Source organism: Lonchura striata, chromosome 33 (genome assembly GCF_050655825.1).
Source record: "Lonchura striata isolate lonStrDom1 chromosome 33, ASM5065582v1, whole genome shotgun sequence".
NCBI lineage: Eukaryota > Metazoa > Chordata > Aves > Passeriformes > Estrildidae > Lonchura > Lonchura striata.
In genome coordinates this window covers 6,764,099-6,790,143 of record NC_140735.1, presented here as the reverse complement: position 1 = coordinate 6,790,143, position 26,045 = coordinate 6,764,099, and the positions used below count along the sequence as shown (strand labels likewise).

The 26,045-nt window shown below is 50.9% G+C and overlaps 2 protein-coding genes across 6 annotated transcripts; one reads left to right on the top strand and one right to left on the bottom strand.

The window, feature by feature from the left end:
- Nucleotides 1–80: 80 nt before the first annotated feature.
- On the top strand, nt 81–12,883 carry LOC146764568 (synaptophysin-like protein 1). 5 transcript variants are annotated; one of them, XR_014950746.1, is made up of 6 exons: nt 81–230; nt 3,251–3,369; nt 4,524–4,734; nt 9,549–9,725; nt 10,989–12,486; nt 12,518–12,883. XR_014950746.1 is itself a non-coding variant. In XM_085564513.1 (6 exons), the coding sequence occupies exons 1-6, from the start codon at nt 162–164 to the stop codon at nt 11,097–11,099; spliced, it is 687 nt and encodes a 228-aa protein (XP_085420639.1). In that variant the 5' UTR covers nt 81–161; the 3' UTR covers nt 11,100–12,883. The 5 variants fall into 5 exon arrangements, 4 of the variants coding, with proteins under 4 accessions (XP_085420639.1, XP_085420641.1, XP_085420640.1 ...); XM_085564513.1 differs by adding an exon at nt 5,170–5,197 and having other exon boundaries at nt 4,524–4,706; nt 10,989–12,883; XM_085564515.1 differs by adding an exon at nt 5,078–5,105 and having other exon boundaries at nt 4,524–4,706; nt 10,989–12,883.
- On the bottom strand, nt 12,301–25,825 carry LOC146764567 (kallikrein-14-like). The gene is made up of 4 exons (XM_085564528.1): nt 25,530–25,825; nt 22,964–23,217; nt 16,644–16,780; nt 12,301–14,255 (listed from the first exon to the last, which is right to left on the bottom strand). Exons 1-4 carry the CDS (start codon nt 25,823–25,825, stop codon nt 14,106–14,108), a joined length of 837 nt encoding a protein of 278 aa, XP_085420654.1. The 3' UTR covers nt 12,301–14,105.
- Nucleotides 25,826–26,045: the final 220 nt, after the last annotated feature.

The following is a 26,045-nucleotide window of genomic DNA, read 5'->3' as shown; positions in this document are numbered from 1 at the left end:
CAGCGGGGCGGGGGGAGAGGGGGCGTGGCTTGTTTTCCATATAAGGAGCGGGCGGCGGCGCGGCGGCCAATGGGGGCGCGGTATGCAAATGAGGGGTGACGCGGGCGGCGCGGCGGTGACGTCACGCAGCGATGGCGGCGCGGCGGTGACGTCACGCAGCGATGGCGGCGCCGCGGGTGTCGCTGGGGGCGCTGAAGGAGCCGCTGGGGCTGAGCCGCGGCCTGCAGTGGGTGAGGGACTGGTTTGGACTGGTTTGGACTGGGATGGACTGGGGTGGACTGGGGTGGACTGGGGTGGACTGGGATTTACTGGGTTATACTGGGATTTACTGGGATTTACTGGGATGGACTGGGATGGACTGGGATTTACTGGGTTATACTGGGATTTAGTGGATTATACTGGGTTATACTGGGATTTACTGGGGTGGACTGGGTTATACTGGGATTTACTGGGATTTACTGGGTTATACTGGGATTTACTGGGATTTACTGGTTTGGACTGGGTTATACTGGGTTATACTGGGATTTACTGGGTTATACTGGGATTTACTGGGTTATACTGGGATTTACTGGGATTTACTGGGTTATACTGGGATTTACTGGGATCTACTGGGGTGGACTGGGGTGGACTGGGATTTACTGGGTTATACTGGGATTTACTGGAATCTACTGGGGTGGACTGGGTTATACTGGGATTTACTGGGATCTACTGGGATTTACTGGGTTATACTGGGATTTACTGGGATCTACTGGGATTTACTGGGTTATACTGGGATTTACTGGGATTTACTGGTTTGGACTGGGTTATACTGGGATTTACTGGGATTTACTGGGATTTACTGGGATTTACTGGGTTATACTGGGATTTACTGGGTTATACTGGGATTTACTGGGATTTACTGGGGTGGACTGGGTTATACTGGGATTTACTGGGTTATACTGGGATTTACTGGGATCTACTGGGTTATACTGGGATTTACTGGGCTCTACTGGGGTGGACTGGGTTATACTGGGATTTACTGGGTTATACTGGGATTTACTGGGATTTACTGGGGTGGACTGGGTTATACTGGGATTTACTGGGTTATACTGGGTTATACTGGGATTTACTGGGATGGACTGGGTTATACTGGGATTTACTGGGTTATACTGGGATTTACTGGGTTATACTGGGATTTACTGGGATTTACTGGGTTATACTGGGTTATACTGGGATTTACTGGGTTATACTGGGATTTACTGGGGTGGACTGGATTATACTGGGATTTACTGGGTTATACTGGGATTTACTGGTTTGTACTGGGTTATACTGGGATTTACTGGGATCTACTGGTTTGTACTGGGTTATACTGGGATTTACTGGGATCTACTGGGTTATACTGGGATTTACTGGGTTATACTGGGATCTACTGGGATTTACTGGGTTATACTGGGATTTACTGGGTTATACTGGGATTTACTGGGATTTACTGGGATTTACTGGGAGATACTGGGATTTACTGGGAGATACTGAGGTTTACTGGGTTATACTGGGATTTACTGGGTTATACTGGGATTTACTGGGGTGGAGTGGGTTATACTGGGAATTACTGGGTTATACTGGGATTTACTGGGTTATACTGGGATTTACTGGGATTTACTGGGATTTACTGGGGTGGACTGGGTTATACTGGGATTTACTGGGTTGGACTGGAATTTACTGGTTTATACTGGGATTTACTGGTTATACTGGTTTTTACTGGGATTTACTGGTTTATACTGGGATTCACTGGTTTGGACTGGGTTATACTGGGATTTACTGTCTGTACTGGTGTGTACTGGGATTTACTGGGTTATACTGGTTTATACTGGGATTTACTGGTGTGTATTGGGATATACTGGGATTTACTGGTTTGTCCTGGTGTGTGCTGGGAGATACTGGTGTGGACTGGTTTATACTGGGATTTACTGGTTTGGACTGGTTTATACTGGGACAGACTGGTTTATCCTGGGTTATACTGGGAGATACTCTCAGATTTTCCCAAATTCCCCATTTCCCCCCATTTTTTCCCGGATTTTCCCAAATTCCCCGTTTTCCCCCAGTTTTTTCCGGATTTCCCCAAATTTCCATTTTTCCCCCTGTTTTTTCCCGGATTTTCCCAAATTCCCCATTTCCCGCCCCGTTTTTTTCCCAAATTTTCCCAAATTCCCCATTTCCCGCCCCGTTTTTTCCCAGATTTTCCCAAATTCCCCATTTCCCCCCCCGTTTTTTTCCCAAATTTTCCCAAAATCGCCGTTTTTCGCCCCAGTTTTTGCCAAATTTTCCCAAATTTCATTTCCTCCCCAGTTTGTATCAAATTTTCCCAAATTCCCCGTTTTTCCCCCCGTTTTTTTTCCGGATTTTCCCAAATTTCATTTCCCCCCAGTTTCTATCAAATTTTCCCAAATTTCCATTTTTTTCCCCCGTTTTTTTCCCGAATTTTCCCAATTTTCCCCTTTTTCCCCCCAGCTTTTCCCGGATTTTCCCAAATTCCCCGTTTTCCCCCAGTTTTTTCCAGATTTCCCCAAATTTCCATTTTCCCCCCCGTTTTTTAACGGATTTTCCCAAATTCCCCATTTTCCCCTCCGGTTTTTCCCAAATTTTCCCAAATTCCCCATTTTTCCCACCCGTTTTTTGCCTCATTTTCCCAAATTCCCCATTTTCCTCTTTTTTTCCCGAATTTTCCCAAATTCCCCATTTTCCCCCTTTTTTTCCCGAATTCTCCCAAATTTCCCGTTTTTCCCCATTTTTTCCCGAATTCTCTCAAATTTCCTGTTTTTCCCCTTTTTTTCCCGGATTTTCCCAAATTTCCCATTTTCCCCCCCCGTTTTTTGCCTCATTTTCCCAAATTTCCCCTTTTTCCCCCCCCCGTTTTTTCCCAAATTTTCCCAAATTCCCCATTCCCCCCCGTTTTTTTCCCAGATTTTCCCAAATTCCCCATTTCCCCCCCCGTTTTTTTCCCAAATTTTCCCAAAATCGCCGTTTTTCACCCCAGTTTTTCCCGGATTTTCCCAAATTTCATTTCCCCCCCAGTTTGTATCAAATTTTCCCAAATTCCCCCTTTTCCCCCAGTTTTTTCCAGATTTCCCCAAATTTCCATTTTTCCCCCCGTTTTTTCCCAAATTTTCCCAAATTCCCCATTTCCCCCTTTTTTTCCCGGATTTTCCCAAATTCCCCATTTCCCCCCCGTTTTTTTCCCGAATTTTCCCAAAATCGCCGTTTTTCGCCCCAGTTTTTCTCCATCTTCGCTTTTGCCACCTGCGGCGGCTTCGAGGGCTCCGTCACCTTCAGCCTCAGCTGCCCGGGGCTGGAGAACGGCTCCGTCAGCGCCGACTTCGGCTACCCCTTCCGGTGAGACCCAAAACCGCCCGAAATCACCCCAAAATCACCTGGGCCGGGGGGGGCACGAAACATAAAGAAAACAGCCCGAAATGGGCCAAAATCGGCTCAAAATCGGCCCAAGAACTCAGCTGGGGCGGGTGGGGCACGAAACGCACCGAAAACAGCCCGAAATGCCCCAAAATCGGCTCAAAATCGGCTCAAAATCGGCCCAAAAACTCACCTAGGGCGGGTGGGGCCTGAAATACACCAAAAACGGCCCAAAACGCCCCAAAATCACCCCAAAAACTCACCTGGGGCGGGTGGGGCACAAAACACACCGAAAACAGCCCGAAACGCCCCAAAATCGGCCCAAAATTGGCTCAAAATCGGCCCAAAATCGGTTCAAAATCGGCCCAAAAACTCACCTGGGGCAGGTGGGGCACGAAATCCCCAAAAACAGCCCGAAATGCCCCAAAATCACCCCAAAAACTCACCTGGTGCGGGTGGGGCACGAAGCGCACCGAAAACAGCCCGAAAACGCCCCAAAATCGGCCCAAAAACACCCGAAATCGGCCCAAAATCGGCCCAAGAACTCAGCTGGGGCAGGTGGGACACGAAATGCACCGAAAACAGCCCGAAACGCCCCAAAATCGGCCCAAACCCCCCAAAATCGGCCCAAAAACTCACCTGGGACAGGTGAGACACAAAATCCCCAAAATCGGCCCAAAAACAACCCAGAAACTCACCTGTGCCCAGGTGTGCCCAGGTGTGCCCAGATGTCCCCAGCCTCCCCAAGTGTCCCCACCTGTGCCCAGGTGAGCCCAGGTGTCCCCAGGTGTCCCCACCTGTGCCCAGGTGAGTGCCCAGGTGTGCCAGCTGTGCCCAGGTGAGCGCCCAGGTGTGCCCAGGTGCACTCAGGTGTATCCCAGCTGTGCCCAGGTGAGTGCCCAGGTGCACTCAGGTGTATCCCAGGTGTGCCACCTGTGCCCAGGTGAGCGCCCAGGTGTGCCAGCTGTGCCCAGGTGCACTCAGGTGTATCCCAGGTGTGCCCAGGTGTGCCCACCTGTCCCCAGGTGCCCCCACCTGCCCCTACCTGTGCCCAGGTGTGCCAGCTGCGCCCACCTGCCCCCACCTGCGCCCAGGTGTGCCCAGGTGTGCCAGCTGCGCCCCTCCCCGCCCCGCAGGCTGAACCAGGCGGTGTTCCGGCCCTCGCTGACTCACCTGTGCAACCACACCTGGCCCAGGGACGTTCACCTGCGCGGCGACTTCTCGGGCGCCGCCCGCGCCTTCGTGGGCGTGGCCGTGGCCGCCTTCCTCTACAGCCTGGGCGCGCTGGGCACCTACCTGGGCTACCTGCACCTGTACAGGTGTGCGGGCTCCCGGCTGCCCACCCTGGTGAGTGCCCAGGTGTGCCCAGGTGGGGTTAAAGTGGGGCTCAGGTGTGCCCAGGTGGGCTCTGGGGGGGGTTTGAGCTGCTCAGGTGTGCCCAGGTGTGCCCAGGTGGGATTTGGGGGGGTTAAAGTGGGGCCCAGGTGTGCCCAGGTGGGGTCTGTGGGGTTACCTGGGCTACCTGCACCTGTACAGGTGTGCCCAGGTGTGCCCAGGTGGGCTCTGGGGGGTTACCTGGGCTACCTGCACCTGTACAGGTGTGCGGGGTCCCGGCTGCCCACCCTGGTGAGTGCCCAGGTGTGCCCAGGTGGGCTCTGGGGGGTTACCTGGGCTACCTGCACCTGTACAGGTGTGCCGGCTCCCGGCTGCCCACCCTGGTGAGTGCCCAGGTGTGCCCAGGTGGGATTTGGGGGGTTACCTGGGCTACCTGCACCTGTACAGGTGTGCGGGGTCCCGGCTGCCCACCCTGGTGAGTGCCCAGGTGTGCCCAGGTGTGCCCAGGTGGGATTTGGGGGGGTTAAAGTGGGGCTCAGGTGTGCCCAGGTGGGCTCTGGGGGGTTACCTGGGCTACCTGCACCTGTACAGGTGTGCCGGCTCCTGGCTGCCCACCCTGGTGAGTGCCCAGGTGTGCCCAGGTGGGCTCTGGGGGGGGGTTTGAGCTGCCCAGGTGTGCCCAGGTGGGATTTGGGGGGTTACCTGGGCTACCTGCACCTGTACAGGTGTGCCGGGTCCCGGCTGCCCACCCTGGTGAGTGCCCAGGTGGGATTTGGGGGGTTACCTGGGCTACCTGCACCTGCCCAGGTGTGCTCAGGTGTGCCCAGGTGGGCTCTGGGGGGGGGTTTGAGCTGCCCAGGTGTGCCCAGGTGTGCCCAGGTGGGATTTGGGGGGTTAAAGTGGGGCCCAGGTGTGCCCAGGTGGGGTCTGGGGGGTTACCTGGGCTACCTGCACCTGCCCAGGTGTGCCCAGGTGTGCCCAGGTGCCCCCAGGTGTGCCCAGGTGGGATTTTGCTGGAATTTCAGGAATTTTTAGCAAACCCGAGGGAATTTTGAAGGAACTTTCGGGGAGCTTGGATGGAATTTTTAAGGAAATTCGTTAATTTTGGTGGATTTTAATGGAAATTTGGTAATTTTGGTGGAATTTTTAAGGAAATACGTTAATTTTCCTGGAATTTTTACAGAAATTCTTTAATTTTGTTAGATTTTAATGGAAATTCCTTAATTTTGGTCGATTTTAATGGAAATTCCTTAATTTTGTTGGATTTTAATGGAAATTTGTTAATTTTGGTGGAATTTTTACAGAAATTCCTTAATTTTGTTAGATTTTAATGGAAATTTTTTTCATATTGGTAGATTTTAATGGAAATTTGTTGATTTTGGTGGAATTTTTACAGAAATTTATTAATTGTGGTGGAATTTTTATGGTGTTTTTTTATTTTGGTGGAATTTTTATGGAAATTCATTAATTTTGGTAGATTTTAATGGAAGTTTGTTAATTTTGGTGGCATTTTTATGGAAATTCGTTAATTTTCCTGGAGTTTTTACAGGAATTCTTTAATTTTGGTAGATTTTAATGGAAATTTGTTAATTTTGGTAGAATTTTGATGGAAATTCTTTAATTTTTATGGAATTTTTACAGAAATTTGTTAATTTTGGTGGCATTTTCATGGAAATTCGTTCATTTTGGTGGATTTTAATGGAAATTTATTAATTTTGGTGGCATTCTTACAGAAATTTGTTAATTTTGGTGGAATTTTTATAGAAATTCCTTAATTTTGGTAGATTTTAATGGAAAATCGTTAATTTTGGCAGAATTTTTATAGAAATTCCCTAATTTTGGTAGATTTTAATGGAAATTTATTAATTTTGGTGGAATTTTTATAGAGATTTGTTAATTTTGGTGGATTTTCATGGAAATTTGGTGATTTTGGTAGATTTTAATGGAAATTCATTAATTTTGGTGGATTTTTCATGGAAATTTGTTAATTTTGGTGGATTTTTAATGGAAATTCATTAATTTTAGTGGAATTTTCATGGAAATTTGTTGATTTTAGTGGAATTTTTGGGGGATTTGGGCGGAATTCAGGAGGATTTGGAGCAGAATTCCCAAATTTTGCTGCAGATTTTGGGGTTCTGGGCTGGAATTTTGGGGTTTCCCGATGGAATTTTGGGGTTTCCCGATGGAATTTTGGGAATTTTGGGGAGCTTTAACCCTTTGTGCCCCTTCTCTCTCCGCTGCCTCAGAAGGCGCCCAGGTAAATCCCGCCCCCAAAATTCCCAATTTTTCCCTTAAAATTCCCAATTTCCCTTTAAAATTCCCATTTTCCCCTCAAACCTTCGCCTTTTCCCCCACAAAATTCCCTTTTTTTCCCCAAAATTCCCAATTTTTCCCCTCAAAAATCCCATTTTTCCCTCATTTTTGGGCAATTTCCCCTCTGTTTTCTCTCCTTTTTTGTTTTTTTTTTTCCCATTTTTGGGTCATTTTCTCTCCATTTTAGGGCTCTTTTATTTTCAGTTTTTCTTCATTTTTTTTCTCCATTTTTTCTTCATTTTTGGGCCATTTTCCCCTATTTTTGGGTCATTTCCTCCCCACTTTTGGGTCATTTTTTCTCCATTTTAGGTCTGGTTTTTTCTCCATTTTTTTCCTCAATTTTTTTTCCTTTTTTCTTCTTTTTTTCTGATATTTTTGGGTCATTTTCTCTTTATTTTAGGTCTGTTTTTTTCATTTTTTTTATACTTTTTTACACCTTTTTTTTACATTTTTGGTCCATTTTCCCACCAATTTTTTCTCCTTTTTTCCCATTTTTTCACCATTCTTTCACCATTTTCTCTCCTTTTTTCTCCATTTTTTTCTCCTTTTTTTCTCCTTTTTTTCTCTTTTTTTTCATCCTTTTTTCCTCCATTTTTCCCATTTTTGGCCCATTTCCCCTCCGTTTCTGCTCATTTTTTTGGTTTTTTTACATTTTTCCCCTGTTTTTTCCCATTTTTTCACCATTTTCCCCATTTTTTCCTGTTTTTCCCCATTTTTTCCCCATTTTTTCCCCATTTTTTCCCCATTTTTTCCCCATTTTTTCACCATTTTCCCCCATTTTTTTCCCCTTTTTTCACCGTTTCTCCCCATTTTTCCCCATTTTTTCCCGTTTTTCACCATTTTCCCCTGTTCTTTCCTGTTTCCTCACTGTTTTTTCCCATTTCCCCCCATTTTTCCCTGTTTTTTTAGTTTTTTCACCATTTCTCCCCTTTTTTTTCCCCATTTTTTTCACTTTTTTCACCATTTTTTCCAGGTTTTTTCCCCCTTTTTTCCCCTTTTCCCCCCATTTTTCCCCATTTTTTCATCTTTTCCCCCATTTTCCCCCCTTTTTTTTCCTTTTTTTCACCGTTTCTCCCCATTTTTCCCCGTTTTTCACTGTTTTCCCCTATTTTTTCCCATTTTCTCACTGTTTTCCATATTTTTTCTCCATTTTTTCACTATTTTCCCACCCTTTTACTTCCATTTTTTTCCATTTTTTCTCTTTTTTTTCTCCCATTTTCTACCTATTTCTCCCCATTTTCCCCCGTTTTTTCCCGTTTCCCCCCATTTTTTCCCATTTTTTCCCATTTTCCCCCCGTTTTTCCCCATTTTTTCCCATTTCCTCACCGTTTCCCCCCATTTTTCCCCATTTTTTCCTGTTTTTCCCCATTTTTTCCTGTTTCCTCACCGTTCCCCCCCGTTTGTTCCCATTTTTTCCCATTTTCCCCCCGTTTTTCCCCGTTTCCTCACCGTTTCCCCCCGTTTTTCCCCATTTTTTCCCATTTCCTCACCGTTTTTTCCCGTTTTTCCCCATTTTTTCCCGTTTCCCCCGTTTTTCCCCATTTTTTCCCATTTCCTCACCGTTTCCCCCGTTTTTCCCCATTTTTTCCTGATTTTTCCCGTTTTTCCCCATTTTTTCCCATTTCCTCACCGTTTCCTCACCGTTCCCCCCGTTTTTCCCCATTTTTCCCTGTTTTTTCCCGTTTTTCCCCGTTTTTTTCCCGTTTCCTCACCGTTTTTCCCGTTTTCCCCATTTTTCCCCGTTTTTTCCTGTTTTCCCCCATTTTTCCCCATTTTTTCCCATTTTCCCCCCATTTATTCCCGTTTCCTCACCGTTTCCCCCCGTTTCCTCACCGTTTTTCCCCATTTTTCCCATTTTCCCCCCATTTTTCCCCGTTTCCTCACCGTTTCCCCCCGTTTTCCCCCATTTTTTCCCGTTTCCTCACCGTTTCCCCCCGTTTTTCCCATTTTTCCCATTTTCCCCACGTTTTTTCCCATTTCCTCACTGCTTCCCCCCGTTTTTTCCCGTTTTTTCCCGTTTTTCCCCGTTTTTTCCCGTTTTTCCCCATTTTTTCCCGTTTCCTCACCGTTTCCCCCCGTTTTTCCCATTTTCCCCCATTTTTTCCCGTTTCCCCCCGTTTTTCCCCATTTTTTCCCGTTTCTCCCCATTTTTTCCCATTTTCCCCCCATTTTTTCCCGTTTCCTCACCGTTTCCCCCGTTTTTTCCCGTTTTTCCCCATTTTTTCCCATTTTCCCCCCATTTTTCCCTGTTTCCTCACCGTTTCTCCCCGTTTTTCCCATTTTTCCCATTTTCCCCCCGTTTTTTCCCGTTTCCCCCCATTTTTTCCCGTTTCCTCACCGTTTCCCCCCGTTTTCCCCCATTTTTCCCATTTCCTCACCGTTTTTCCCCATTTCCCCCCGTTTTTCCCCGTTTCCTCACCGTTTCCCCCCATTTTCCCCATTTTTTCCCGTTTCCTCACCGTTTTTCCCCATTTTTCCCGTTTCCTCACCGTTTTTCCCCGTTTTTTCCCCAGGACCTGCTGGCCTCGGCGCTGCTGGCCGCCCTGTGGCTCGTGGCCTCCTCGGCCTGGGCCCAGGGCCTGGCGCACGTCCGGGCGGCGGCCGCCGCGCCCCTGCCCCGCTGCCCCGGCCCCGCCGTGCGCTGCGGCCCCGCCGCGGTCACCCCCATGGGCGGCCTGGGGGCCTCGGTGGTGAGCGGGGAAACTGAGGCACGGCCGGGGGGGGAGGGTTGGGGAGCGGGGAAACTGAGGCACGGCCGGGGTCACCCCCATGGGCGGCCTGGGGTCCTCGGTGGTGAGCGGGGAAACTGAGGCACGGCCGGGGGAGAGGGGTTGGGGAGCGGGGAAACTGAGGCACGGCCGGGGGGACGGGGTTGGGGAGCGGGGAAACTGAGGCACGGCCGGGGGGGGAGGGTTGGGGAGCGGGGAAACTGAGGCACGGCCGGGGGAGAGGGGTTGGGGAGCGGGGAAACTGAGGCACGGCCGGGGAGGGAGGGTTGGGGAGCGGGGAAACTGAGGCACGGCCGGGGGGGCGGGGTTGGGGAGCGGGGAAACTGAGGCACGGCCGGGGTCACCCCCATGGGCGGCCTGGGGTCCTCGGTGGTGAGCGGGGAAACTGAGGCACGGCCGGGGGAGAGGGGTTGGGGAGCGGGGAAACTGAGGCACGGCCGGGGAGGGAGGGTTGGGGGGCGGGGAAACTGAGGCACGGCCGGGGGAGAGGGGTTGGGGAGCGGGGAAACTGAGGCACGGCCGGGGAGGGAGGGTTGGGGAGCGGGGAAACTGAGGCACGGCCGGGGGGGCGGGGTTGGGGAGCGGGGAAACTGAGGCACGGCCGGGGTCACCCCCATGGGCGGCCTGGGGTCCTCGGTGGTGAGCGGGGAAACTGAGGCACGGCCGGGGGAGAGGGGTTGGGGAGCGGGGAAACTGAGGCACGGCCGGGGAGGGAGGGTTGGGGGGCGGGGAAACTGAGGCACGGCCGGGGGAGCGGGGTTGGGGAGCGGGGAAACTGAGGCACAGCCGGGGAGGGAGGGGTTGGGGAGCGGGGAAACTGAGGCACGGCCGGGAAAAGGTGAATTTAGGGGGGAAATTGAGTGGGGAAACTGAGGCACGGTTGGGGGAGAGAGGAATTTAGGGAAAATCGAGTGGGGAAACTGAGGCACGGCCGGGAAAAGGTGAATTTAAGGGGGAAAATCGAGTGGGGAAACTGAGGCACGGCCGGGAAAAGGTGAATTTAAGGGGGAAAATCGAGCGGGGAAACTGAGGCACGGCTGGGAAAAGGGGGAATTTAGGGGGAAAATCGAGTGGGGAAACTGAGGCACGGTCGGGAAAAGGTGAATTTAGGGGGGAAATTGAATGGGGAAACTGAGGCACGGCCGGGAAAAGGTGAATTTAGGGGGGAAATCGAGCAGGGAAACTGAGGCACGGCCCCCCCCGCCACCCCCATTTCCCTTCCAGGCCTTCGGCTTCCTCAACCTCCTGCTCTGGGCCGGCGGCTGCTGGTTCGTCTACAAGGAGACGCCGCTGCACCGCCCGGCCCCGCCCCCGTCTGACCCCGCCCCCATCTGACCCCGCCCCCGTGACCCCGCCCCTCCCCCCCCGGCACTGCCGAATTCGGGGGGGGGGGAGGGGCGGGGTCTCGGGGAGCCTCGCTCGGGGTCGGGTTGAGGTTTGGGCGACCTGGCTGGGCCGCCGATGGGGTTGGCCGTGAGGTGGGGTCGGTCTTGGGGCGGTCTTGGGTTGGTCTTGGGTTGGTCTTGACCTTGGGTTGGTCTTGACCTTGGGTTGGTCTTGACCTTGGGTTGGACTTTGGGTTGGTCTTGACCTTGGGCTGGTCTTGACCTTGGGTTGGTCTTGACCTTGGGTTGGACTTCGGGTTGGTCTTGGGTTGGTCTTGACCTTGGGTTGGTCTTGACCTTGGGTTGGACTTTGGGTTGGTCAGTCTTGGCTTTGGGTTGGTCTTGGGTTGGTCTTGACCTTGGGTTGAACTTTGGGTCGGTCTCGACTTTGGGTTGGTCTTGACCTTGGGTTGGACTTTGGGTTGGTCTTGACCTTCGGTTGGTCTTGGGTCGGTCTCGACTTTGGGTTGGACTTTGGGTTGGTCTTGACCTTGGGTTGGACTTTGGGTTGGTTGGTCTTGACCTTGGGTTGGTCTTGACCTTGGGTTGGACTTTGGGTTGGTTGGTCTTGACCTTGGGTTGGTCTTGACCTTGGGTTGGTCTTGACCTTGGGTTGGAATTTGGGTCGGTCTCAACCTTGGGTTGGACTTTGGGTTGGTCTTGGCTTTGGATTGGGCTTGGCCATGGGTTGGTCTTGGTTTTGGGTTGGTCATTGGGTTGGTTGGTCTTGACTTTGGGTCGGTCTCAACCTTGGGTTGGACTTTGGGTTGGTCATGACTTTGGGTCGGTCTCGACTTTGGGTCGGTTTTGACCATGGGTTGGTCTCGACTTTGGGTTTGGTTTGGTTGACCTTGGGTTGAGTTTGATTGACCTTGGGTTGGGTTGGGTTGGGTTTGGTTGACCATTGGTTGGGTTTGGTTTGGTTGACTTAGGTTGACGTTGGGTTGGGTTTGGTTGACCTTGGGTTGGGTTGGGTTGACCTTGGGTTGGGTTGGGTTGACCTTTGGTTGAGTTTGGTTGACCTTTGGTTGGGTTGGGTTTGGTTGACTTAGGTTGACGTTGGGTTGGGTTTGGTTGACCTTTGGTTGGGTTGGGTTTGGTTGGGTTTGGTTGATTTTGTTTGGGTTGGGTTTGGTTGACCTTGGGTTGGGTTGGGTTGGGTTTGGTTGACTTTGGGTTGGGTTGGGTTGGGTTTGGTTGACCTTGGGTTGGGTTGACCTTGAGTTGAGTTTGGTGGACCTTGGGTTGACCTTGGGTTGGGTTGGGTTGGGTTGGGTTGATTTTGGTTGGGTTGGGTTTGGTTGACCTTGAGTTGGGTTTGGTTGGGTTTGGATTTGGTTGACATTGGGTTGGGTTTGGTTGACTTAGGTTGACATTGGGTTGGGTTTGGTTGACCTTGGGTTGGGTTTGGTTGACCTTTGGTTGGGTTGGGTTGGGTTTGGTTGGGTTTGGTTGACCTTTGGTTGGGTTTGGTTGACCTTTGGTTGGGTTGGGTTGGGTTGGGTTGATTTTGGTTAATTTGGGTTAATTTTGGTTTATTTTGGTTGCGTTCGGTTAATTTTGGTTGCGTTGACCTTGGCCAACCTTCCCTTGACCCCGCTCGGCTTCGCGGGCCCTGATTGGCCCATCCCCCCGCCCCGCCCTCCTCCCATTGGCTCCTCCCCCGGGTGGGCGTGGCCGAACACTCCGGGACCTCCTCGGCGCGCGCCCCAATAAACGGAATTCCCAAAATCGCCCAAATCGCCCCAAATTTATCGGTTCCGAGCCCGAACCCGCGTCCCCTCCCCCACCGCCCGCGGGTGGCCTTGGTGGGACCTTGGTGGGACCTTGGTGGGTTCTTGGTGGCCCTGGTGGCCATGGTGGGTTCTTGGTGGCCTTGGTGGGTTCTTGGTGGCCCTGGTGGGTTCTTGGTGGTTTCTTGGTGGGTTCTTGGTGGCCCTGGTGGGTTCTTGGTGGCCTTGGTGGGTTCTTGGTGGTCCTGGTGGAACCCTGGTGGCCATGGTGGGTTCTTGGTGGCCTTGGTGGGTTCTTGGTGGCCCCGGTGGCACCTTGGTGGGTTCTTGGTGGCCCTGGTGTCCCCAAGGTGTCCCTATGTCTCCAGGGTGTCTCCAAGGTGTCTCCATGGTGTCCCCACAATGTCCCCACGTCCCCAAGTGTCCCCAGGTGTCCCCGAGGTGTCCCCAGGTTCCTCATCCATCCATGGTGTCCAGGATCCAGGGCAGGAACCTGGTGTGACCCTGGTGTGACCCATCCCCACGTCCCCATGGTGTCCCCACAATGTCCCCGTGATGTCCCCACGTCCCTGAGGTGTCCCAATGATGTCCTTGAGGTGTCCTCACGATGTCCCCAAGTGTCCCTCAGCCGTCCATGGTGTCCAGGATCCTGGACAGACCCTGGTGTGACCCTGGTGCCCCCATCCCCATGTCCCCATGGTGTCCCCATGATGTCCCCATGATGTCCCCACGTCCCTGAGGTGTCCTGATGGTGTCCCCACGATGTCCCCGAGATGTCCCCGAGATGTCCCTCATCCATCCATGGTGTCCAGGATCCAGGGCAGAAACCGGCAGACCTTGGTGTGACCCATCCCCACGTCCCCATGATTTCCCCACGTCCCCATGGTGTCCCCACGATGTCCCCACGATGTCCCCACGTCCCCGAGGTGTCTCCATGGTGTCCCCATGATGTCCCCATGATGTCCCCACGTCCCTGAGGTGTCTCCATGATGTCCCCGAGATGTCCCCAGGTTCCTCATCTGTCCATGGTGTCCAGGATCCAGGGCAGGAACCGGCAGACCTTGGTGTGACCCTGGTGTGCCCCATCCCCACGTCCCCATGGTGTCCCCACGATGTCCCCATGATGTCCCCATGTCCCTGAGGTGTCTCCATGGTGTCCCCACGATGTCCCCATGTCCCCAAGGTGTCTCCACGGTGTCTCCACGATGTCCCCGAGATGTCCCTCATCCGTCCATGGTGTCCAGGATCCAGGGCAGGAACCGGCAGACCCTGGTGTAGACCCCGGGGTGGCCGGGCAGGGCGCAGGTCTGCAGCCCCCAGGACACGATGCCCTGCAGGGTCCCGTTGCAGGAGAGGGGACCCCCGGAGTCACCCTGGGGTCACGGAGGGGTCAGGGGTCACCCGGGGTCACTCGGGGTCAGGGGTCACTCAGGGGTCACTCAGGGTCACTCAGGGTCACTCAGGGGTCACTCAGGGTGACTCAGGGTCACTCAGGGTCACTCATTGGACACTCAGGGTCACTCAGGGGTCACTCAGGGGTCACTCAGGGGTCACTCAGGGTCACTCATTGGACACTCAGGGTCACTCAGGGTCACTCAGGGGTCACTCAGGGGTCACTCAGGGTCACTCATTGGTCACTCAGAGGTCACTCAGGGGTCACTCAGGGGTCACTCAGGGGTCACTCGGGGTCACTCATTGGTCACTCATTGGTCACTCAGGGTCACTCAGAGGTCACTCAGGGGTCACTCAGGGGTCACTCAGGGGTCACTCGGGGTCACTCATTGGTCACTCAGTGGTCACTCAGTGGTCACTCATTGGTCACTCAGGGTCACTCAGGGGTCACTCAGTGGTCACTCATTGGTCACTCAGTGGTCACTCAGTGGTCACTCATTGGTCACTCAGTGGTCACTCAGTGGTCACTCATTGGTCACTCAGGGTCACTCAGGGGTCACTCAGGGTCACTCTGGTCACTCAGTGGTCACTCATTGGTCACTCAGGGTCACTCATTGGTCACTCAGGGTCACTCAGGGGTCACTCAGGGTCACTCTGGTCACTCAGTGGTCACTCATTGGTCACTCAGGGTCACTCAGGGGTCAGTGGATTTTGGGCCAATTTTGGCCCAATTTTTGTCTGATTTTGCTCAGATTTGGGGCAGATTTTGGCCAAATTTTAGTCACATTTTGACCCAATTTTGGCCAGATTTTAGTCAGACTTTGGGTGAATTTTGGCCAGATTTTGTCCGGATTTTTGGCCCAATTTTGGCCCGATTTTGGCCAGATTTTGGCCTGATTTTGGCTCAATTTTGGCTGTATTTTGGCCATATTTTAGTCAGTCTTTGGGTGAATTTTGGGTGAATTTTGGCCAGATTTTGGCCGTATTTTGGGCAGATTTTGGCCTGATTTCAGCTGGATTTCGGCTGGATTTTGTCAATATTTTGGCCGTATTTTATCCGGATTTCGGCTGGATTTTGGCCAGATTTTGGCCACATTTTAGTCTGACATTGGGAAGATTTTGGCCAGATTTTAGACATATTTTGGCCCGATTTTGACACAATTCCAGCTGGATTTCCCCCATATTTTGCCCATATTTCCCCCATATTTCCCCCATATTTTGCCCATATTTCCCCATATTTTGCCCATATTTTTCCCATATTTTGCCCATATTTCCCCATATTTTTCCCATATTTCCCCATATTTTTCCCATATTTCCCCCATATTTTGCCCATATTTTGGCCATATTTCCCCCATATTTTTCCCATATATTTCCCATATTTCCCCCATATTTCCCCCATATTTTTCCCATATTTCCCCCATATTTCCCCATATTTCCCCCTTATTTCCCCCATATTTCCCCATATTTTCCCCCACATTTCCCCCATATTTTCCCCGTATTTTTCCCATACTTTTCTCATATTTTGCCCATATTTCCCCCATATTTTGCCCATATTTTTCCCATATGTTGGCCATATTTCCCACATATTTTTCCCATATATTTCCCATATTTTTCCCATATTTCCCCACATTTCCCCCATATTTCCCCCACATTTCCCCCATATTTCCCCCATATTTCGCCCATATTTTCCCCATATTTTTCCCATATTTCCCCCACATTTCCCCCATATTTTCCCCATATTTCCCCCATATTTCTCCCATATTTCCCCCATATTTTCCCCATATTTCCCCCATATTCCCCCATATTTCCCCCATATTTTGCCCATATTTTTCCCATATTTTGCCCATATTTCCCCCCTATTTTTCCCATATTTCCCCCATATTCCCCCATATTTCCCCCATATTTTGCCCATATTTTTCCCATATTTTGGCCGTATTTCCCCCATATTTTTCCCATATTTTTCCCATATTTCCCCCATATTTCCCCCATATTTTTCCCATATTTTGCTCATATTTCAGCCATATTTAGGCCATATTTTCCCCATATTTTGCCCATATTTTTCCCATATTTTGGCCATATTTCCCCCCTATTTTTCCCATATTTCCCCCATATTCCCCCATATTTCCCCCATATTTTGCCCATATTTTCCCCATATTTTGGCCATATTTCCCCCATATTTTTCCCATATATTTCCCATATTTCCCCCACATTTCCCCCACATTTCCCCCACATTTCCCCCACATTTCCCCCACACTTCCCCCATATTCCCCCACATTTCCCCCACATTTCCCCCACATTTCCCCCACACTTCCCCCACATTTCCCCCACATTTCCCCCACATTTCCCCCTCCTCTTTGCCTCCCTCCCACCTGGCAGGAGTCGACGCGGCGGTTGCGCACGCCGGCGCAGGTCATGCTGGGCGTGATGCGCTGCGGGTACGCGCGGCGGCACGCCTCGTCCGACAGCAGCTGCACGTAGGCGCAGATCAGGCGGCTGGGCAGGTTCACTGCGGGGTCACCCCAAAAAATCGCACCCCAAATTTTACCTGAGTGTCCCCAAATTCACCCCAGTTCACTGCGGGGTCACCCCAAAAAATGGCACCCCGAATTTTACACGAGTGTCCCCCAAATTCGGGCAGGTTCACTGCGGGGTCACCCCAAAAAATCCCACCCCAAATTTTACCTGAGTGTCCCCAAAATTCGGGCAGGTTCACTGCGGGGTCACCCCAAAAAATCCCACCCCAAATTTTACCTGAGTGTCCCCAAAATTCGGGCAGGTTCACTGCGGGGTCACCCCAAAAAATCCCACCCCGAATTTTACCCGAGTGTCCCCAAAATTCGGGCAGGTTCACTGCGGGGTCACCCCAAAAAATCGCACCCCGAATTTTACCTGAGTGTCCCCAAAATTCGGGCAGGTTCATTGCGGGGTCACCCCAAAAAATCCCACCCCAAATTTTACCTGAGTGTCCCCCAAATTCGGGCAGGTTCACTGTGGGGTCACCCCAAAAAATCCCACCCCAAATTTTACCTGAGTGTCCCTAAATTCACCCCAGTTCACTGCGGGGTCACCCCAAAAAATCCCACCCCGAATTTTACACGAGTGTCCCCCAAATTCACCCCAAAATTCGGGCAGGTTCACTGCGGGGTCACCCCAAAAAATCCCACCCCGAATTTTTCACGAGTGTCCCCAAATTCGGGCAGGTTCACTGTGGGGTCACCCCAAAAAATCCCACCCCGAATTTTACCTGAGTGTCCCCAAATTCACCCCAGTTCACTGCGGGGTCACCCCAAAAAATCCCAACCCGAATTTTACCTGAGCGTCCCCAAATTCGCCCCAAATTGAATTTCACATTTTTTCCCCCCATTTTTCCCCAATTTCGGAAAAATTTTCCCAAATCCCCCTCGATTTCCCCCACAAATTCCCACAATTTCACCCCAAATTTCCCCCAAATTTCCTGCACTTTTCCCCAAATTTCCCCCAAATTTCATGCAGTTTTCCCCAAATTTCCCCCAAATTTCATGCAGTTTTCCCCAAATGTCACCCAAATTTTATGCAATTTTTCCTCCAATTTCACCCAAATTTTCCCCCCAATTTCTCCCAAATTTCACGCAATTTCCCCCCCAATTTCACGGAATTTTCCCCAATTTCCCCCAATTTCCCCCAAATTTCCAACAAATTTCATGCAATTTTCCTCAGATTTCCCCACAAATTCCCCCAATTTCACCCAAATTTCCCCCAAATTTCACGCAATTTCCCCCCATTTCACCCAAATTCCCCCCCAGTTTCCCCCAAATTTCACGCAACTTTCCACCCAATTTCCCCCAATTTCCCTTCCAATTTCCCCCAAATTTTCCCCAAATTTCATGCAAATTTTCCCCCCAATTTCACCCAAATTTTCCCCCAATTTCCCCCATATTTCATGCATTTTCCCCCCAAATTCCACACAATTTTTCTCCAAATTTTCCCCAAACTTCACCCAATTTTCCCCAAATTTCCCCCAATTTTCCCCCAAATTTCACGCAATTTTCCCCAAATTTCACCTAAATCTTCCCCAAAAATTTCCCCCAAATTTCCCCCAAATTTCATGCAAATTTCCCCCAAATTTTCCCGAAATTTTCTGCAAATTTCCCCCAAATTTCACACAATGTTTCTCCCAATTTTCCCCAATTTCCCCCCAATTTCCCCCAAACTTCACCCAATTTCCCCCAAATTTCCCCCAAATTTCCCCCAAATTTCACACAAATTTTTCCCAAATTTCCCCAAAACTTCACCCAATTTTTCCCAAATTTCCCCCAAATTTCCCCCAAATTTCACACTATTTCCCCCCGAATTTTCCCCAAAATTTCCCCCAATTTTCCCCAAATTTCACGCAATTTTCCCCCAATTTTTCCCCCAATTTCCCCCAAACTTCACTCAATTTTCCCCAAATTTCACGCAATTTTTCCCCAAATTTCACGCAATTTCACCCAAATTTTTCCCAAATTTTCCCCAAATTTCACGCAATTTTTCTCCAAATTTTATGCAATTTTTCCCTAATTTTCCCCAAATTTCACGCAATTTCCCCCAAATTTTCCCCAAATTTCCCCCAAATTTCACACAATTTTCCCCAAATTTCACCCAAATTTTCCCCAAATTTTACCCAAATTTTCCCCAAATTTCACCCAATTTTCCACCAAATTTCACCCAAATTTTCCCCCAATTTCACCCAAATTTCACCCAAATTTCCCCCAAATTTCCCCCAATTTTCCCTAAAATTTTCCCCAATTTTCCCCAAATTTCACCGAAATTTCCCCCAAATTTCATGCAATTTTTCCCCAATTTTCCCCCAATTTCCCCCAATTTTTCCCCAATTTTCCCCCAAATTCCCCCAAATTTCACCCAATTTTTCCCCAATTTTCCCCCAATTTCCCCCAATTTCCCCCAAAATTCCCCCATCCCGTGTCTGACCCTGCGGCGTGGTGACCGTTCCCCAGCCGGACAGCAGGCACGAGGCTCCGGCCGGGGCGCAGGCGCGGGGCAGCGCCAGCGGCCGGACGCCGCGCCCGATGACCGCCGGCCGCTGCTTCCCCCAAACCCCCCAAATCCCCCAAAATCCCCAAATCCACCAAAATCCCCAAATCCACCAAAATCCCCCAATTCCCACAAATTCCCCAATTTCTCCCCAATTTCCCCCAAATTTCAACCAAATTTCCCCCAAATTTAACACAGGTTCCCCCAAATTTCACACAATTTCCCCCAAATTTTCCCCCAATTTTCCCCAATTTTCACGCAATTTCTCCCCAATTTCCCCCAAATTTCACCCAAATTTTCCTCAAATTTCCCCCAAATTTCACCCAAATTTCCCCCAAATTTCACACAATTTCCCCCAAATTTCACACAATTTTTCTCCCAATTTTCCCCAATTTTCCCCAAATTTCCCCCAAATTTCACACAATTTTCCCCAAATTTCACCCAAATTTTCCCCAAATTTCACCCAAACTTTCCCCAAATTTCACCCAAATTTCACACAATTTTCCACCAAATTTCCCCCAATTTCCCCAAATTTCACCCAATTTTTCCCCAAATTCCCCCCAAATTTCCCCCCAATTTCCCCCAAAATCCCCGCATCCCGTGTCTGACCCTGCGGCGTGGTGACCGTTCCCCAGCCGGACAGCAGGCACGAGGCTCCGGCCGGGGCGCAGGCGCGGGGCAGCGCCAGCGGCCGGACGCCGCGCCCGATGACCGCCGGCTGCTGCTTCCCCCAAACCCCCCAAATCCCCCAAATCCCCAAATTCCCCAAAATCCCCAAATTCACACAAATTCCCCAAATTCCCCAAATTCACACAAATCCCCCAAAATCCCCAAATTCACACAAATTCTCCCAATTTCCCCCAATTTCCCCCACAAATTCCCCCAATTTCAACCAAATTTCCCCCAAATTTAACACAGGTTCCCCCAAATTTCACGCAATTTTCCCCCGAAATTTCACGCAATTTCCCCCCAATTTTCCCCAAATTTCACCCAAAATTTTCCCTAAATTTCCCCAAATTTCACTCAATTTCCCCCAAATTTCACGCAATTTCCCCCCAATTTTCCCCAAATTTCACCAAAAATTTTCCCCAAAATTTCCCCAAATTTCACTCAATTTCCCCCAAATTTCACGCAATTTTCCCCCAATTTTCCCCAAATTTCACCCAAATTTTACCCCATTTTCCACTAAATTTCACCCAATTTTCCCCCAATTTTCCCCCAATTTTCCCCCAATTTTCTCCCAATTTTCCCCCAAATTTCATGTAATTTCCCCCCAAATTTCCCCAATTTTCCCCCAATTTTTCCCCAAATTCCCCCCAATCCCGTGTCTGACCCTGCGGCGTGGTGACCGTTCCCCAGCCGGACAGCAGGCACGAGGCTCCGGCCGGGGCGCAGGCGCGGGGCAGCGCCAGCGGCCGGACGCCGCGCCCGATGACCGCCGGCCGCTGCTTCCCCCAAACCCCCAAATCCCCCAAAATCCCCAAATTCCCCAAAATCCCCAAATTTCCCCCAATTTCCCCCAATTTTCCCCAAATTTCACGCAATTTCTCCCCAATTTCCCCTAAATTTCAACCAAATTTCACCCAAATTTCACCCAAATTTTACCGAATTTTCCCCAATTTTCCCCCAATCTTCCCCCAAATTTCATGTAATTTTCCCCCAATTTTCCCCAAATTTCACCCAATTTTCCCCAAAATTTCCCCCAATTTTCCCCAAATTTAATGTAATTTTCCCCCAAATTTCACGCAATATTCCCCCAATTTTCCCCAAATTTCACCCAAATTTCACATAATTTTCCACTAAATTTCACCCAATTTTCCCCCAATTTTTCCCCAATTTTCCCCCCAATTTCACCCATTTTTCCCCAATTTTCCCCCAAATTTCACACAATTTTTCTCTCAATTTTCCCCAATTTTCCCCAAATTTCCCCCAAATTTCCTCTAATTTTCCCCCAAAATTTCACCCAATTTTCCCCAAATTTCACCCAAACTTTCCCCAAATTTCACACAAATTTCACCCAAATTTCCCCCAAATTTTCCCCAAATTTCCCCCAAATTTCCCCAATTTTTCCCCAATTTTCCCCAAATTTCACCCAATTTTCCCCAATTTTCCCCCAATTCCCCCAATTCCCCAATTTCCCGCCATCCCATGTCTGACCCTGCGGCGTGGTGACCGTTCCCCAGCCGGACAGCAGGCACGAGGCTCCGGCCGGGGCGCAGGCGCGGGGCAGCGCCAGCGGCCGGACGCCGCGCCCGATGACCGCCGGCCGCTGCTTCCCCCAAACCCCCCAAATCCCCCAAATCCCCAAATTCCCCAAAATCCCCCAAATCCCCCAAATCCCCCCAGTTTCACACAAATTCCCCCAAATTTAACACAGTTTTCCCCAAATTTCACACAATTTCCCCCAAATTTTCCCCCAATTTTCCCCAATTTTCACGCAATTTCTCCCCAATTTCCCCCAAATTTCACCCAAATTTTCCTCAAATTTCCCCCAAATTTCACCCAAATTTCCCCCAAATTTCACACAATTTCCCCCAAATTTCACACAATTTTTCTCCCAATTTTCCCCAATTTTCCCCAAATTTCCCCCAAATTTCACACAATTTTCCCCAAATTTCACCCAAATTTTCCCCAAATTTCACCCAAACTTTCCCCAAATTTCACCCAAATTTCACACAATTTTCCACCAAATTTCCCCCAATTTCCCCCAAATTTCCCCCAATTTTCCCCCCAATTTCCCCCAATTTTTCCCCCAAATTTCCCCCAAATCCCCCCCATCCCGTGTCTGACCCTGCGGCGTGGTGACCGTTCCCCAGCCGGACAGCAGGCACGAGGCTCCGGCCGGGGCGCAGGCGCGGGGCAGCGCCAGCGGCCGGACGCCGCGCCCGATGACCGCCGGCCGCTGCTTCCCCCAGATCCCCCAAATCCCCAAAATCCCCAAATTCCCCAAAATCCCCAAATTTCCCCCAATTTCCCCCAATTTTCCCCAAATTTCACGCAATTTCTCCCCAATTTCCCCTAAATTTCAACCAAATTTCACCCAAATTTCACCCAAATTTTACCGAATTTTCCCCAATTTTCCCCCAATCTTCCCCCAAATTTCATGTAATTTTCCCCCAATTTTCCCCAAATTTCACCCAATTTTCCCCAAAATTTCCCCCAATTTTCCCCAAATTTAATGTAATTTTCCCCCAAATTTCACGCAATATTCCCCCAATTTTCCCCAAATTTCACCCAAATTTCACATAATTTTCCACTAAATTTCACCCAATTTTCCCCCAATTTTTCCCCAATTTTCCCCCCAATTTCACCCATTTTTCCCCAATTTTCCCCCAAATTTCCCCCAATTTCCCCCAAATTTCACACAATTTTTCTCTCAATTTTCCCCCAATTTTCCCCCAAATTTCCCCCAAATTTCCCCCAAATTTCCCCCAATTTTCCCCAAATTTCCCCAAATTTCACACAATTTTCCCCAAATTTCACCCAAATTTTCCCCAAATTTCACCCAAATTTTCCCCAAATTTCACCCAAATTTCACACAATTTTCCACCAAATTTCACCCAATTTTTCCCCAAATTTCCCCCAATTTTTCCCCAAATTTCCCCCAAATTTCACCCAAATTTCCCCCAAATTCCCCCCAATTTCCCCCAATTTCCCCCATCCCCATCCCGTGTCTGACCCTGCGGCGTGGTGACCGTTCCCCAGCCGGACAGCAGGCACGAGGCTCCGGCCGGGGCGCAGGCGCGGGGCAGCGCCAGCGGCCGGACGCCGCGCCCGATGACCGCCGGCCGCTCGAGCCGCAGCAGCGCCAGGTCGTTGTCCAGCGTGGCCGGGTCGAAGGCCGGGTGCGGCACGGCCAGCGCCACGCGCCGCTCCTGCTCCGGCCCCTCGCGCCGCGTCAGGTCGTCCTCGCCCAGGCGGACGCGGAGACCCCTGGGGATGGCGGGGAGGTTGGGTGGGAAGGGGGAAAATGGGGAGAAATTGGGAAAAAATGGGGGGAAACTGGGAAAAAATGGGGAAGAATGGGGAAAAATGGGGGAAAATGGGGAAAAATGGGGTTGGGGATGTTGGGGACATTGGGGACGTTGAGGGGATTTGGGGACATTGGGGACGTTGGAGACATTGGGGACATTGGGGAAAAATGGGAGAAAAATGGGGGGAAATGGGGGGAAATTGCGGGAAAAATTGGGGGAAATTGGGAAAAAATGGGGGAAAATTGGGAAAAGATGGGATTGGGGACGTTGGGGACATTGACGGGATTTGGGGACATTGGGGACGTTGGGGACGTTGGGGACGTTGAGGGGATTTGGGGACATTGGGGATATTGGGGACGTTGAGCAAAAATGGGGAACAATGGGAAAAAATGGGGGGAAATTGGGAAAAATGGGATTGGGGACACTGGGGACATTGACGGGATATGGCAACATTGGGGACGTTGGGGACATTGGGGACGTTGAGCAAAAATGGGGAACAATGGGAAAAAATGGGGGAAAATTGGGAAAAATGGGATTGGGGACATTGGGGATATGGGGGACATTGGGGACATTGGGGACGTTGGGCGAAAATTGGGAAGAATGGGAAAAAATGGGGGAAAATTGGGAAAAAATGGGGAAAAATGGGGGGAAATTGAGAAAAATGGGGTTGGGGACATGGGGGACATTGAGGACATTGGGGACATGGGGGATATTGGGGACGTTGGGGACATTGGGGACGTTGAGCGAAAATGGGGGAGAATGGGGAAAATTGGGAAAAAATGGGGGGAAATGGGAAAAAATGGGGGGAAATTGGGAAAAAATGGGGGGAAATTGATAAAAATGGGGTTGGGGATGTTGGGGACATTGGGGACGTTGAGGGGATTTGGGGACATTGGGGACATTGGAGACATTGGGGACGTTGAGTGAAAATGGGGAAAAATGGGGGGAAATTGGGAAAAAATGGGGTTGGGGATGTTGGGGACATTGGGGACGTTGGGGACATTGGGGATGTTGGGCGAAAATTGGGAAGAATGGGAAAAAATGGGGGAAAATTGGGAAAAAATGGGGAATAAAGGGGAAAAATGGGGGGAAATGGGGAAAATGGGGTTGGGGATGTTGGGGACATTGAGGACATTGAGGACATTGGGGACATTGGGGACGTTGGGGACATTGGGGACGTTGAGCGAAAATGGGGGAGAATGGGGAAAATTGGGAAAAAATGGGGGGAAATGGGAAAAAAATGGGGGGAAATGGGAAAAATGGGATTGGGGACATTGGGGACATTGACGGGGTTTGGGGACATTGGGGACATTGGGGATGTTGGGGATGTTGAGCAAAAATGGGGAAGAATGGGAAAAATAGGGAAAATGGGAAAAAATGGGGGGAAAATGGTAAAAAATGGGATTGGGGACGTTGGGGACATTGACAGGATTTGGGGACATTGGGGACATTGGGGACATTGGGGACGTTGAGCAAAAAGGGGGAACAATGGGAAAAAATGGGGGGAAAATTGGGAAAAATGGGGTTGGGGATGTTTGGGACATTGGGGACATTGAGGGGATTTGGGGACATTGGGGACATTGGAGACATTGGGGACGTTGAGTGAAAATGGGGAAAAATGGGGGGAAATGGGGGGAAATTGGGAAAAAATGGGGAAATTGGGAAAAATGGGGGAAAATTGGGAAAAGATGGGATTGGGGATGTTGGGGACATTGGGGACATTGGGGACATTGGGGACGTTGGGGACGTTGGGGACGTTGAGCGAAAATGGGTAAGAATGGGGGAAAATGGAGGGAAATTGGGAAAAAATGGGGGGAAATTGGGAAAAAATGGGATTGGGGATGTTGGGGACATTGACAGGATTTGGGGACATTGGGGACATTGGGGACATTGGGGACGTTGAGCAAAAATGGGGAACAATGGGAAAAAATGGGGGGAAATTGGATAAAAATGGGATTGGGGACATTGGGGACATTGGGAAAAAATGGGGGAATATTGGGAAAAATGGGATTGGGGACACTGGGGACTTTGAGGGGATTTGGGGACATTGGGGACACTGGTCTCCGGTGCCATTGGGGGTGTTGGGGACATTGGGGACATTGTGGGGGTCACGCGGTGTCACCGTGGGGTGTCCCCCTGTCCTCTCTTCCCTGTCCCTTGTCCCTGTCCCTGTGACCCATTCCCTGTCCCTGTCCCCTGTCCCAAGGTCTGTCCCCTGTCCCAAGGGCTGTCCCCTGTCCCCAGGAGGTGTCCCCAGGGTGTCCCCGTCACCTGCGGACGCAGTGGGCGGCGGTCAGCACCCACTGGGGCCGCAGCAGGACGCCGCCGCAGCGCAGGGGCCCGTAGAGCAGCGCCTGCCAGGGCTGGCTCTGGGGCAGGCAGGGGTAGCCCCCGATGACGCGGATGTCCTCGGCCTCCTGCGGCACGCAGCCCGGCGGGCACGCGGCCTCCTGGCACAGCGTGCCACCTGCGGGGACACCGGGACGCGTGGGGACACGTGGGGACGCGTGGGGACGCGTGTGGACATGTGGAGACACGTGGGGACACGTGGAGAAACGTGGGGACATGGGGACAAATGAGGACATGGGGACATGGGGACATAGGGACATGGGGACATGGGGACATGGGGAGACACGGGGACGCGTGGGGACATGGGGACACTTGGGGACACGGGGATACGTGGGGACACGTGGGGATATGGGGACAAATGGGGACATGGGGACACTCGGTGTCCTGGCACACGGTGCCACCTGCGGGGACATGGAGACACGTGGGGACACGGGGACA

What these genes read in the sequence shown, in the direction of transcription:
- LOC146764568 (XM_085564513.1), top strand. Translation starts at nt 162, where the DNA reads ATGGCGGCGCCGCGGGTGTCGCTGGGGGCGCTGAAGGAGCCGCTGGGG. An exon ending in GACTTCGGCTACCCCTTCCG is followed by an intron (nt 3,370 to 4,523) that starts GTGAGACCCAAA and finishes CCCGCCCCGCAG; the next exon opens with GCTGAACCAGGCGGTGTTCC. An exon ending in GCGGCCTGGGGGCCTCGGTG is followed by an intron (nt 9,726 to 10,988) that starts GTGAGCGGGGAA and finishes TTTCCCTTCCAG; the next exon opens with GCCTTCGGCTTCCTCAACCT.
- LOC146764567 (XM_085564528.1), bottom strand. Translation starts at nt 25,825, where the DNA reads ATGTCCCCACGTTTCTCCACGTGTCCCCACGTGTCTCCACATGTCCAC. An exon ending in AACGGTCACCACGCCGCAGG is followed by an intron (nt 16,781 to 22,963) that starts GTCAGACACGGG and finishes GTGACCCCGCAG; the next exon opens with TGAACCTGCCCAGCCGCCTG. An exon ending in GCCGCGTCGACTCCTGCCAG is followed by an intron (nt 14,256 to 16,643) that starts GTGGGAGGGAGG and finishes CCGTGACCCCAG; the next exon opens with GGTGACTCCGGGGGTCCCCT.